Source organism: Dendrobium catenatum, unplaced genomic scaffold (genome assembly GCF_001605985.2).
Source record: "Dendrobium catenatum unplaced genomic scaffold, ASM160598v2 fragScaff_scaffold_215, whole genome shotgun sequence".
Taxonomy (NCBI): domain Eukaryota; kingdom Viridiplantae; phylum Streptophyta; class Magnoliopsida; order Asparagales; family Orchidaceae; genus Dendrobium; species Dendrobium catenatum.
In genome coordinates this window covers 403,012-418,110 of record NW_021318677.1, presented here as the reverse complement: position 1 = coordinate 418,110, position 15,099 = coordinate 403,012, and the positions used below count along the sequence as shown (strand labels likewise).

At 36.2% G+C, this 15,099-nt stretch overlaps 1 protein-coding gene across 2 annotated transcripts; it reads left to right on the top strand.

Annotated features, from left to right (window-relative positions):
- The first annotated feature begins 9,471 nt into the window (after positions 1-9,471).
- On the top strand, positions 9,472-11,155 carry LOC110107293 (transcription factor MYB52). 2 transcript variants are annotated; one of them, XM_020837506.2, is made up of 3 exons: positions 9,472-9,997; positions 10,131-10,547; positions 10,650-11,155. In XM_020837506.2, the coding sequence occupies exons 1-3, from the start codon at positions 9,883-9,885 to the stop codon at positions 10,826-10,828; spliced, it is 711 nt and encodes a 236-aa protein (XP_020693165.1). In that variant the 5' UTR covers positions 9,472-9,882; the 3' UTR covers positions 10,829-11,155. The 2 variants fall into 2 exon arrangements, with proteins under 2 accessions (XP_020693165.1, XP_020693166.1); XM_020837507.2 differs by having other exon boundaries at positions 9,475-9,997; positions 10,653-11,155.
- The last annotated feature ends 3,944 nt before the right edge of the window (positions 11,156-15,099 follow it).

Below are 15,099 nucleotides of genomic sequence, written 5' to 3'. Positions count from 1 at the left end.
GAGAAGCAACCAATAGCAGGAAGCACTTCAACAAAATACCACATAAAGAGAACACTCCAAATGATACTACAAGAAACTTCCCAAACAATCTGGAATAGCCGAAAGGCACCACCGACACACAGAGGCAAAAAAACATCCACCAGGATAACACCACCGACACCCAAATAAACAACAGAACGAAACTCAGCCAAAGCACCGAACAACCAGCAACCAAGAAGAAGATCAATTAACATAAGGAAAACCGACTTGATCCAATTTAACCAAACCTTGAATCGGGACAGGCAGCTGCTTAAGAGAGAACTCAGTTATCATGGCATAGTTACAGCCCATCTTAGCCAATGCCTGAGCACAGCCATTGGCCACATCAGGAATGGTCGGGAAAGAGCAGTTAAGAGACGCCAAAATCTCCCTTATACTCCTCCTAATGTAAAACAAGGAAAAATAACAATTGCTACCATCCAACTTGAGCAGCGAATTTAAATCAACATAAGGATTAAGATCCAGAATAATATTCTCAATATCCAGACTAGCACACAAATTTAAACCATGAAGAACAGCAATTAAGTAGCCACCAACCTTATCAGTTTCCGTGATATTACCAGAAAAACCCAAAATAAAGGCACCATTATGATCTCTAATGACACCACCAACACTAGAGATATTCCCCTCTAGAATACTATTAATATTCAATTTAAAAACGTTAGCAATAGGTTTATACCAATAAGTATATCTAGTCTCAGCAATGGAGTTAGCCTCCTCCAACTTAATGCCAAAACCCTCCAAAGTATCAAGAACCATCTTAAAATTCTTCATTAAAAGTAAATTAGCAGAAAAAAGAGCCTTCACCTTATCCTTAACTTTGTGAATGATTATCTGATGATCCATAACATTCCCATTGAATCGAGAATCGTTTCTCTCCAACCAAATGAACCAAAAGGTAAGGGCCGGGACCACATTACGAATGTGGCCTTTATTCCTCACCAACCAACCATCGAGCAAATTATGAATATAAATATTAGGACTATAAAAATTAAGATGAAATAAGTCCTCAAAATAACTCCAAACCTTAACCGCAATGGGAGATGATATAAAAACGTGATGCATATTTTTAACATTAGAACAACATTGACATCTAGAAGTAATATTAAAACCTCTCTTCCTTAATAACTCATCAGTAGGAATGTAATTGTGAAGAATCATCCAAATAAACATAGAAATTGTAGTGGGGATGCTCTTGTGCCAGATCATTTTAAAAAGCTTAGAAGTCTCGTTTTTAGTTCTTAAAACATGCTAAGCATCTTTAGTTTTAAACAAACCATCTTTAGTAAAAGTACACATCAAAACATCCTTGGAATTACTGTTAAGGGAAATATTAAGAATCAGATGAATTAAAGAAACAGGAAGAATGTTGGAAATGTGATCATTATATTTAGATTAAACGTAATTATATCTTTAGTCTTTATTTTTTGAAGAACTGTGATCATTAAAGATGTGACTAATTAAAAATTTTAATCATAAATTAATAAAAGTATGATTTATTAAGTCCTTTTTAATCAGCCATTCCATATTAATAAATAATAACCAGAAAATTAATTAAAATAATGATTGTTTGCTATATTAGTTTTGAAATACGACAAACTTAAACGTATTAATTAATTGCCATGTAATTAATTCGCTACTACTATTGATAACATCAACATCTTATCAAAAACATGTCGACGTCGTAATGGCTGGGCCGCTCAATCTTGATCGACCAAGCACTAAGCGTAAAACTTAAACAAGCTTTACTTTTAATTAAGCTTCTCAGTACACACTACAGACAAATTTAGAATAGAAACCATCAGATAAGGGATGGCAGCGAATCAAAGAAGTAGAGCTTTCCATCAGTCTTACCTAAAGATGAGAAAGTTTTATAGTGTGTGGTGAGAAATCTCGATCTTCATCAAGTTTCTCATCGTCATCTTCCTGCTTCTAATTTCTGTTTTAGACTAATGGAAGCTATAACTCTCTGTTCAACTTCTTATTTAGTTGAGGAGGCAGATCCATCCAACTTTGAACAAGGAGGTTAGGCCAACAGTCAAAACTGCAGAACATTGATCTCCCTTCCTGTTTACCTCTTGCTGCTTCAGAGTGAAGCCATTTAATATATTAATAGTTTTTCAAGGAAGAAGTGCCAAGTTACAACATAGAAGTTATTAGGTGAGCTTAGTTTTGATTATTTTATATTTTTCTTCTGTACTTTTGTGTGCTAACCTAATTGGACAAAGAGGAATATTGATTTCAACTTACAGGATAATTTGTTTTTTGTATTATTAGCTTTAATAGTTTTTTTTTTTTTTTTGAGGAGAAGCTTTAATAGTTGTCTTTTCAAATACAATTAATATAATAACGTAAAGAGTTTTGTATATCTAGTCTTTTTCTCGAGTAAATATTTGATAGGTGTTGTGAATAAGATTTTTTTTTTAATATATTATTAGATAGAGAAAGGAGAGAGAAAAGAACTACTAATTTTTTTATTCGATTTATCTGAATTTTTTGTTATAATTTATTGAGAACTACCTAATATTATTTTTCTTTTTCCATAGCTATAATTTGTGTGTTTATTGATGTGAAATATAGAATGCAATGTCGTTTTCCTCACATTACATCGCATAGAAAATTAATCATTTAATTTGTTTCTCCTGGTTTAAATGCCGGGTCTTTATATTTATTCTTTCAGTAATTTAATGTTTTGGCCTAAAGTGGCCCAAATGTTTTTTCAGTGTCTTCTTAAATAATAATAAATATTAAAGATATACTAATTGCCTTTTAATGAGAGATAAATTTTTTTTTGAAATTTCATCAAACAAGATAAAATTTTTATTTATGAAAACAATTATTAATTGAATATTATGATACAAGTCAAAGAAAAACAGCTGAATTAGTATTTTTTTTTAAAACAAAATGAACTTATATTAAAAACATCAGCAAAGTTTACAACAGCAAAGATAAATGCATAAAAAAAGCTAAAAAAATAAAACCAAAAAAATAAATAGAAGCTAAGAGTGAGCTCAGCAGAAGGTCCAGCCTCCCAGCGTCCAGGACATCCCACACAGACCGTCCAGAAAGGCGTAGCAAGCGTCCCAACAATCCATCCCGAAAATGCACACCTTCGGTTGCCACCAGCAAAACGACCCGGACGCGAGGCCCGACCACATCATTGCTCAAAGCCTCGCGAAATCGCAAATCGAACAAAATATCGGGGAGAAACAAAATAACGATCAGAGAAATCATCTTTTGCGTCGACCTCTCCCCCAAAATTTACCACGAGTGGCAACCTTTGGAGAAAAATCAAGATCAAAATCCTGGTCGGACTCAAACTTTTCCGACTCCGAATCAACATCCGAATCCTCCAGCCACTTATTCTGCTTCCGAATATCCAAACCAGAAGAATTACCCATACATTTAGCCATTACTTGGGTATCCACCTCACTAACAGGAACCACAACAAAATTGTTTTTAGCCGAAATAAATTCATCTCGACCCAAAGACGAAACCTCCTCATTAACAACCGGAACCACTTCAACAGGCACAAAGCCATCAGAACCAACATCTGCCTCATTTAAAACTTGAAAACCCCCATCAACAGCCACCTGAACCGGCATGGAACCTGGGGGAATGAAAGGCAGAGCATTTGAAGAGTTCGACTAAAACTCGCGCGAGAGAGGGTCGAGAGCCAACCGAAGTAGCCGAATCTACCTTCAAAGGGTTACCAAACAATGAACCTAGAGCATGCAAGATTCGAGGAGTAAAGAGATGGGGTCTTAATTTAGGAAAAGAAACCCAAATTGGAATTACCGGCGATTCACAGCCAATGTCCAGAAGAGGCGACCACTTCGTGATTTTCACAAAATAATTATTAACCATATACGAACGATGGCAAAAAACACGGCTATAATCAAGCTCATTAGACAATTTAATTAAAACATGCGATTGATCCAGAACCGTGACTGAAAACTCCGCTTTCAGTTTGAGTGCAAAGAAAAATTTCCGAATGGCATCCAGAGAAGGGCGTTTCGTAGGGAAAAAACCAACTAATGCAAATTGAAAAGGCAAAGAAAGAGCACAAATTTCAGCTTCAGAGATCCACAAGGATGGTAAACCTTGAAAAGATCCATGCCGGAGATCAGGAAAACTCTCCGAAGAAGAAGAACCAGCGAGTGCCTCAACAAAAGACTTTGATTTAAAAGAACTAACCATAAAACCAGGATCTTCCACACGCCGGACCGCCATCCAGACGGACAGGACTACCGAGAAGATCCGCCACCGAGAAAACACATGCGAAACCCTAGCAGAGCTTGCATTTTGTAAAAACAGCTGAATTAGTATAAACTATTAACACTTTTGAATTTGTTTTTTAATTTTTAAAAAGGTGATGATGTTTTGTGAGAGTTGAATCTCTTACCTTATATTTGATACATTATAGAAAAACTATTTTGATTGAGAACAAATATTTAGATAATTCTCAAATCTTAAAACTTTCAAATTATTACTATTTAAGCAAAGAAAAAAAAAAGGCTATGGGGGATCATTTGAAATTTGTTTTCGACAAGTTTATTGTCAAAATGCGTATCTCTTTGGAAGAATTTAAAAAACATAAGATCACTCAATTTTGATATTATTATGAAACTATGATATCTAAATAAATATTATATGATTTAAGGGGATCAACACAAATCATTTAAGAGAGTGGTTTGATTTCTAGTTGAAATGACAATAATATTCTCTCTTCCATAAATTTATAAGCCCTAATTTACTAATTAAATAAAGCTATAAAGAAGCCAAAAGGAGTCCCAAAAAATGATTCCAAATAAAGAATTCAGATCTCTACTTTCCAGAATTTGACATTCAACGTCAACCATTGTCGATCTCTACTATAAACAACCGTCAATGCATGCCGTCAACCCTCTAACTACACTTGCAATAGACCACTTGCCTATATGTCCATCGCTACCAATGCAAGTGATATTCTTCATTATCTCCAACATCAATGCCCATCATAACACCAAAGTGACAAGTGTTTGTCGCAATTGTGAACCAGAATGATACATGTCATCACCATAAATAATGTTGATATCTCCATCAGCGATGTTGTTATTGCCAATGAAGTTGGCATAGCCATTTCCAATGAGCTTGATGTCATCGATTGTTTATGGGCTAAAACAACTATTTTCCCATGTGGCCAATGGTAGCAGTCACCAATGAGGATGAAGCTGGCAATTCACAATATGTTAGACACTAGTGGTTGCAAATGAAATTGATGCCTATGGTTTCCAATGAAGTTGTCACCAACAATGTTGTCATTTTTCGTTGACAATGAGGCTAACACATGCATAGCATAAAAAAATGAGTCCATGCATATCATTTGTTGATATTGAGATGAATACCAGTTGCCGACACTAATGTAGAAATTAGCTATGAATAACGTGTCCAATGTTTAGCTTTGCCAAGGATGCCAATTAATGGTCCTAGTCGCTAAAGATCTAGATGCTTCCACGTTCCATCACTAATAACAATGATGATTTCCATCATATCACCAACAAGGTTGATACTGATATTCATTAATAAATCTGATGTTTGTATCACCATAAAGATGGGCTAATGCCCAATGTTTCTAATACGATTAACAAACCCTATTTCCACCAACATAGATACACACAATCAATGAAAAGGCTCTTTTTAACCTGTGGCAAGAAAGTGAAGAAAAATATTCGTAAAATTAAGTGACAATTTCAAGCTTAATAATGGTTCATCCTCTTGAACCATTGTGGGCTAATGCTGGTTTTTTATTTTGTTTTAAGTGTACTATTATTTTTGGCTTTGCTGTGGTTGGCTATGCGAGTGTATCATTCTTTTTTAGCCAGGGCTACGATGAGGTGGCTTTCTGCTTTCTCTCTGGCGATATTGTCTTGTTGGCAACCATTGGTGGGGCTTACTCCTTTTTTGATTGGTGATCTTTTTTTGGGATGTGGGAGGATGTTGTTCTGGATGCGCTTTCATAAATGTGGGTTGTTCTTTACTTCTTCCTCTGGGTGGTCCTTACCTGATTTTTGGGCAGTTGCAGGAAGCCTCCATTATTGAGTTTGGCTGACTTATTCATCCTCTTCATTCTCTGTTTTCTCTTTTTAGATGATTGTTGTCTTGTATTTTTTGATTTATCCTTGTTTGGACTTGATTGTATCTTCCTTTTTATGGCATGAAATAAAATTGGGTTAAAAAAATCAGTCAATGAAAAGGCTCATACTCATCACCTAATGATAATGATCACATATCACAAACAATACTAACACACATCATCGCCAGCAAGGTTGATATATGCTCACCATCACTAGCAAGTCCAACACCAATATTTCCAACAAGTTTGACATCTACTATAATTAAAAAACATCGACACATGCCATCATGCACAACCAATATTTAAATCGATCATTACAATAAGGCTAATGTGCATCATCACCAATTAGGACATCATACATCATTATTATCATATCAATGAATATCATTCCCTAAAAGGCTTACACGGGATATCAAGAACAAGCTTGATGCCCTTTATCAGAAGCAAGGTTGATGTTTATAATCACCAACAAGATCAATGTCCTTTGTTGCTAACAAGGTCGATATTGATCATTACCTATAAGGTAGGTGCCCATTGCCACTATACCTACTACAATACACATAATCTCTAATAGTTTCAAACACTATTATCATGCACCAATAAGATCGACACCCAATATACTCAACAATGCTAGCATGCACCCTTCTTTGAGAATAACATTGATGCATGTTGTGGCCACGGAGGTTTAGGGAATTATACATAAAATTATTCTTAAAATTAAAGACAATGTGATTGTTCTTTATTCTTCCAATTTGCTTTCTATAAAGAATTTTAAGAATTATTACTATACCCTTTCCTTTTTTGTTATTAATGGGGAGGTGGATAAGTGTCAAATTAGAACTATTTGCATTAATTGGTGTAAGCATCTTCCTAATTATTTCAAATTGAATGTGGCTTGTGTTAAAGTTGGTAGTAAAATTAGTTATGGTGGTCTCATCAGAAATCATCTGGGCAATTATATTTCTGGTTTTGCTGGGTCGGCTAATGTTGGTGATAGTCACATCGCCTTTTTCACTGGTGTTCTGCATGGGTTAAATCTTTGCAAAGCTATTTTCCTTAAGAATATTATTTTGGAGCCTGTTTCTTATTATGATATTCTTTTGTGTCTAGATAAAGATGATAGTATGTGTGCCCCTGCTCTGTTTTACATCTGAAGAAATATTAGAGAGGTGTTAAATTCTTTTTCTTACTCCTTTTCTTTCATTAAGGTAGAAGGGAATGATGTTGTGCAGGCTATGACTATTTTGGGTACTATGCTTAATAGTTTTAATGATCTCTCTTTTGTTCAACTGCCTGTTCATATTTAGGGACTTGTTAGATTAGATTAGATTGGTTTACCTTATGTCTTTCGTTAATTTTGATGCTTTTATTATGTTTTGGTGGCTGTGGTTCTTTTCTTCTCTGGGGGTTGCTATTTTGCTTTGTTATCATAGTATTTTTGTTGTTTCTTCTTGCTGGGTGTGGTTCTACCCGTTGCTGGCCTGGATTATTTTGGTGGCTTCCAGGTTCACTAAATGTTTTAATGTGTTCAGCTTGTGGCTTTCGAGTACCTGTTGTTGTTTATGCATTATCTGGGCTATGTTTACTACTGAACTCTGTTGCGGGTTAGACATTTTGCTGGAGCCTGGGAGTCTCAATTATGCTTCCAGCTTTCGGTGCTGGAATTATTATTTGGTTGCTTGGTTGGTTGAACTCCCCGTATGCTACCTTATGAACTTTGCTTGCTCTCCTCTCGGATGAGTGTTTGTATTTCATTCTCTGGAGACCGTCTTACTACTGTCATAAAATGGTTTGCTGTTTATATCCTTGGGTTTATAATTTATTTAATTTTTACTATTATATTACTTTGTTTTGCTGTTTGGTGGGCTTTGTATTGTTCTTGTAGGTTTTTTGTGCAGATTTTAAGGATTATTGGATTTTTGCGGGGAAGCAGATTGTGCAAGCTCGTTTTCCTTAATTTTCTTCCCTCTTTTTGGGTGCTTGTGCTGAAGCACCGTAGAATGTACCTATGTTGTCTTGTACTTTTCTGTAGTAAGGACCTTGAGCTCGTATGTTTTTTTCATTTTATTTTTGTAGCTCTTTCGAGTAGTAGTGAGCTCGAGGAAATTTTAAGGATTTTGTACTATTTACTTGTAATTAACGCGTAGGCCACACTGTGGGTTTTCTTAAAAAAAAATGTTGTGGCCTCAGAGGTAGATGTACAACTACTTGGACATCGATCTCTCTTATAAGGAGAATGTCCAAGCAGACAATTGATTATCTCTTTTGATGATAACTTTGACGCCTTAAGGCTCCTTCTTATTGGAATTAAGCATTCACATTTCATTTTTACTATATTATATTAATTTCTTCTTTAGCTACATACTCGATTAGAAGAGAATTCTTTATAATATATGACTCACATTAGTAGAATTATTTCAATCGGGTTAAATCTTATGAATTTTGGTCTTCTCGAAATTTCTATATAAAAAATCTTATGCCTCCCAAGAGCTACTCTCAACTTATCTTTGTGTGTGGGAGATTTTTATATAATGTCAAGACCATAAGCACTTTTTTATGACCATAAATATTCCAACACACAACAATATTATATGAATAAAGAAAATACCACATGAGCTTTATCGAAAAGGAAAATAAAACCTGATCTAGAACTACTAGCATGTTGAGGGAAGCTTTATGACTAAAAAAAAAAGGGAAGCTATACGACTAATGATATGTTAGTCCTAGAAAAATTCAATATCCATTAAACATTTAAGTAACAAAAAAGAAGAAGATTATTGCTGATTTTCCTTGTTATTTAATATAATACATTATTTTATTGATTAAAATCTAATTGATAAAATATTACTACATATAAACTCATAGAAAAAAATTAGTAGGCATATAAACCAAATACTCCATGCATGCAAAGAAGAGGAGCACAGTCGCACTTTTATCGTACTACTAAGTTAAAAAGAACACTATAATTACTAATACATATCATCATTCCAACCATTAATATAATATAATATTACATATTATAATTTTATAGTAGAAAAACATTGATTACCAATCTACGTTTAAATTTTTTTAAAAAGTGATCAATAGATTGAATAATAATCGTACAGTTTGAAGGTGGCTTACCAACAAATTCACATTTTTTTTAAGACTTACAAGCACCCTGTATCTTTACACACAAATAATCTTACATCATACAAGTAAATGAATATAGGTGGAAAAAGTTTGGTTCTAAGTAGATGTTGTAGGTTAGAAACCTGAAGAGATGTTGAAAGAAGAACTGATTTCATTCCACCAAGCAACCTCTCCACTCACTCTCTCTTTCTAATTCCTCTCTCTCTCTCTCTCTCTCTCTCTCTCTCTCTCATTCTCTCTCTACTTTGTAGCCAACACGTAGGATCAACCACCTGTGTAACCATCCCTCCAAACTCCCCATCTCTCCCTCTGTAACGGGACCAAGAAGCCTCTTTCCTCTCCTTCTTTTCCAACTACAAGATTTAACAGAAGTATCCTTTCCTTCTCCTTCTTTATAACTATCCGTCCTCTCCCACATCCAAATCCTTCTTTATTTGGTTGATTCTTCAGTAAGCAAAACCACTTCTTCATACATAAAGTTATGATCAATCGACTAAAACCCTAATTCGAACCTACATACGTACTCATCTCCTATATATATATATATATACATATATCATTTCATCAACATACAGAAACATAATTTCTTTGTTCAAATGTGCACTAGAGGCCACTGGAGGCCAGAGGAGGACGAAAAGCTAAAGGAATTGGTGGCAAGGTTAGGCCCTCACAACTGGAATACCATCGCGGAGATGCTTCATGGTAGATCAGGTGCAGTTTCTATATAGTGTTTTATTAAAATATCTGATCTTGATCTCTAAATATATATTTTTTTAATTCATATATGAAAATATTATATTTGGATTGATTTTAACATGTTACCTTATGCATCGATAAAGCACAGGAAAGAGCTGTAGGTTGAGATGGTACAATCAACTAGACCCAAGAATAAACAGGTGCCCTTTCAGTGAAGAGGAAGAAGAGAGGCTTCTTGTTTCACACAGAATTCATGGAAACAGGTGGTCGATCATAGCTCGTCTCTTCCCTGGGCGCACAGACAACGCAGTGAAGAATCACTGGCATGTAATCATGGCAAGAAGATCACGTGAGAGATCTAAGCTTCAGCCAAAGCAGCCTTGTATATCTCAAGAGAGTCATCTTATAAGGAAAGAGAAGGAGAAGATTATGAATTTTGAATTTTCGAAAGGGCTTTTATTTTCAAGCTTGATAGGGGGAGGAAATAGTGGAACTTTGTATGGTTATAAGCAACCAATTTCTCAAAGCCGAGAAGAATATAACTGTTGGCCTAATTTTCATGAAGGTAAAAATCCTCACGTATTTATATAAATTACATGTTATAGACATGGAAAATTATGACCGATCATCTTAAATTCTTAATTATTATGTGTGAAATTAATTTTAGCAGAAGGAGAAACAAGTAGGGAGAGCTCGATCGAGTTTTATGACTTTCTGCAAGTGAACAGTGATTCTAATGAAACGGGGGAGTGCTCGAGGAGAGAAGAAGAGCAAGACCAGCATGAGAAAGAGCAGCAGAGCGAGGCTGGAGTTCCATTCATAGATTTTTTGGCTGTGGGATCTTGACTGAACTTTGCATGGCGTCGTTGGCGGTAGCAGAAAATATAATTTTACTTTTTTTTTTATTTATTTAAACAGATATCATGCACGGTTAAGATCCTAACATAGCTAGAGCTTATACCATAACTCTCGATCATCTCTCTCTCTATATGCTTAGTTAGGTTGAAGGATTCTCAAAGAAAACTGAGAATTGGCTAAACCAACTTTTCCTTCGCACTGTTAGAATTTGGTGAAGAAAGGAAAAGCATAATAAAGCCTTGTGCTTATAAATTGTCTATGAGCAAAATGTAAATTAACTTATGAAATTATATATCTTTGGATATTGGAGATGAATTTCATTTTCTATTAGTATTAATAACTCTTTGATTTGTAAGTTTTGTTTAAATTTTCATAGAGTTGATCATGTTGCATGAGTAGATGTAGGGGAATTTGAATTCTTATGCCATTTTTTGAAAGCTTAAAGGTAATTATGGAATGAAGAAGATATATAGAGATCTTCTTGCTTTCGGTAACTAATGTTTATTGGTGTTCCTTGTGTGGATTTGTCTGCCTGAAAATCCTCAATCGATCATGTAATTTCTGGTTGGATTATCAGTTTTCACTTTAATTAGTTAAATTGTATTCTTAGCATTTATTGTGTCTTCAGCTTCACATAACTCGGCAATATCTGAATACTTGAGCTAGGGGCTATTTGGTTGGAGATTATATATATGATAGTGACTTATGACATCTTAATTTTAGACTTCCTTTCAAGGATTTTCAATAATATTGTGATGTTGGATTTACAACTTAATAAAGTATATTGTAGAAATATCCACTCGTTGAATCTCATTTCTAAACATATTTTTGAGTTTTTAAGCACCCGTGTATTCAACTTTTAATCCTCTTTTAATTTGTTCTTGTTATTAGTACTGATTTGAGAGTTAATGGATTACTTCATATCAAGTGATTTAAGATGTTTGTGACTATTATGAGTCTCGGTCTCCTTATCTCATGATTAAGCAAAGTTGAAGACATGTAACTCTAATGAAATATCTATGTAATTGAATTGGATCTTATTGCTTGACATTTAATGAGCTTCTATTTGATATGAATTATTATGGTCAATATTGAGTGCGCTTACGTAAAAGGGGACATTGTTAATTAAGATAGGTGGGAGCATTAGATTTAGGTTTCGTTCGGGATAGCTTTTGTACTGCTTTTTAAAATGACTTTCAAGTACAAAAATTTTAATTCAAGAAATTTTTACTAAAAAGCTGTTTTAGAAAACAAGAAGAAAGCCATCCCAAACCAAGTCATAGTTTCATATCAAATAGATAAAATCATTACTTTTGGTATAGAAATACTAGATGACTAATCCTTAATCATAAGCATAACTTTTGGGTCCAAAATACTTTGAACTTTGATGTAGATGACTCAACTTTGATTCATGTTTTTCCGCTTTCTTTAATATTGCTAACTTCTCATATATCATCTTCTCTTTTGTTTATGTCACTTGAAAAAATATCATATTTGTTATTTCTCTTTTAATGTTTGTTTTGAAATTAATCATAAGTACTTGCCTTTATGATTCATCTTCACAAATATATATATAATTTAAAACTTTATTTTTGGACGATTGGATAAGACAAGACGGAGCGAAATGTGTGGAGTGCTGTGCTAGGGTTTTCCTGGTTTTTTTTCTGCCCCGCCTTTTTCCCTTCCCGCCGGCGTGGGGAGGGTCCCTCCCTCCCCCACCATGGCCTCCTCTTCATATTTTCAGGATTTTCCCTCTCTTCCGGGTGTGGGGTCCTCCCTCCTTCCCGGTCCCTCTTCTCTCAACTTCATTTCAAACCTTTCGAATCATGACCCAGTTGCCGGAAACTTTTCTGTTTCCTTCGTCAACCCATCTCCTCGTGTTCCTTTCTCTGCTGCTGAACTGGATCGTGGTGTGCCGGACTGGGGTTATTCGCTTGTTGGCTATTCTGTCGGACCAAGACCTACCTACCTCAGCTTGCAAAATGCTTTCAAAAAGGTTTGGCCAATCAAAGGTTCGGTTGATCTGCTTTCTCTTAACGACGGTTTTTTCTTGTTCAAGTTCTCTTCTCCGGAAGATTTTGAGAATGTCTGGCTGGGAGGTCCGTGGTTCTTCTTCGGAAGACCCTTTATTTTGCAAAAATGGACTCCCAAATTCAAGCCAAAGCGGGATGATTGTAAATCTATCCCGATTTGGATTAAGATCGTGGATCTCCCGCTAGCTGTTTGGAATCCTTCGGGTATTTCCAAAATAGCTAGTTTCGTCGGACACCCGCTTGCTGTTGATGCCCTAACAGCCAGAAAAACAAGATTGACGTATGCTCGTGTATGTGTGATGGTTAGCAATGAATCTACTTTTCCGGACGAAATCCCTATTTCCATGGATGGAGATGACATGTCCCTTCAGGTTATCTATGATTGGAAACCAACTCCGTGCTCTGGCTGCGGTTCACTTGTCCACCCATCAAATCTTTGTCACATAAACCCTCAGCCAAAAGTTCCCCCTCCACCGAAAACCCATTCCCGTGGAAGAAGCTCCAGTCGGGCCCGCCCGCCTTTACCTCCACCAAAAACTCCCACCCTTCTCCCCTCATCTGTTACTCTCGCCAATTCCACTACTCTCCCTGTTGCCCCCCCACCTCATCCCACGGTTACTCTTCCTTCTCCCGAAATCTCTGTCTCTAATGTTGCGGTTGTGCAGGGCCCATCCAACATTGATGTTATCGGCCCTTCTTTGGTTGTCTCGGACGATCACAAGGATGATGCTATTCCTAATTTGAATTCACCTTTAGATGAAACTTCTTCATCTGAAGTTGGACCGACGGATTTGCCAGACCTTGCCACTTCATCTCAGTCAGCCCTTGTTTCCACTTTTGTTATGAATAGGTCTAAAGCACCTGAAATGACCTCGCCCAACAAATTTGCTATACTAGATCAAGATGATCATGATGAACCGGCTCAGTTGTCAAATGAGCCTACTCCCCCTCCCAAATCCTCATGTAACCCTATGGTGGGAGAATCACAAAAAAATCAACATGCCAAGTCCACTAGATCCAAGGGTGCTAAGAAAGCACAAAACCCCTCCAAGTCCAAATGACCCTTCCCAATATTGGATGCTGGAACATTCGTGGTTTTAATAAACCAGAGAAGGTTCTGTCCTGTAAAAACCTTATTGCCTCTAATAAACTTGATATTATCTGTATTCTTGAAGCTAAAATTTCTTCCCAATCGTTTCTTGATCCTTGGTTTGTTCACTCACACCAAGTTTTTCCTAACGAACTTAGCTGCAACAATTCCACTCCTTCTTCTTCCGGGAGGATTTGGGTCAAGTGGAATTGCTCTACTATCTCCTTCATACCTCTCCAATCTACCTCGCAGATGATCCATGGCAACCTTAGCTTTGGCTCTACTTCCCCTTTTCTTATCACCTTTGTGTATGCAGCCAACTCCCCTCAAGAAAGAACCCCTTTATGGAAACACCTCACGAATTTAGCTGACTCCATCTCTTCCCCTTGGATTATCATGGGGGATTTCAATTGCTATAAAGACTTCAAAGATAAAGTGGGCGGTGCTCACACTCATTTTAGCAGGCTTGGTGAACTGAATGGTTGGATGTTTAATTCGGGCACTATTGACCTCAATTCGGTTGGTTTGAGGTACACCTGGTTCAATGGGCGTCTTGATGATCCCATTCATATTAAGTTAGACCGAATGGTGGTGAATCAGTACTGGCTGGACTGTTTTCCTCTTTCCTATTACAAGGTGGTGCCTCCTCTTTGCTCCGACCACTCCCCTCTCTTATTACAGTCGGGCCAGCATTCTAATTTGGCGGGAAGGTTTCAGTTCAAAAATTTTTGGCTGCAATTCAATGGTTTTTGGGACATTCTCTTTACTGCTTTTTCTACCCACTTTGTTGGTAGCCCTATTGCTAATTTATTTGGAAAGCTTAAGGAGCTCAAATGTCTATTAAAACAAAAAACCTGGGCGCATGACCACTTCATTAAAGCACAATTGGAGGATCTTACTCTCAAACAGAAAACTTGTATTGAGCACATTCAACAGAACCCATTAGATCCCTCCTTCAATGCTCTTTTCAAGGAAATCAACCATAATATCTCCTATTATCAGGAAGCTTGGAATTCATGGATAACCCAAAGGGCAAAAGCCAAATGGCTTCAGCAAGGTGAGGATGATTTGGGATTTCTTTATGCCCGAATCAAAACCAGAGCGAACATTAACCGGATTAAGGAAATCACTACTGA

Coding starts and splice junctions, on each gene's coding strand:
- LOC110107293 (XM_020837506.2), top strand. CDS start 9,883: ATGTGCACTAGAGGCCACTGGAGGCCAGAGGAGGACGAAAAGCTAAAG. Junction 9,998..10,130: donor GATGCTTCATGGTAGATCAG/GTGCAGTTTCTA, acceptor GATAAAGCACAG/GAAAGAGCTGTAGGTTGAGA. Junction 10,548..10,649: donor TTGGCCTAATTTTCATGAAG/GTAAAAATCCTC, acceptor AATTAATTTTAG/CAGAAGGAGAAACAAGTAGG.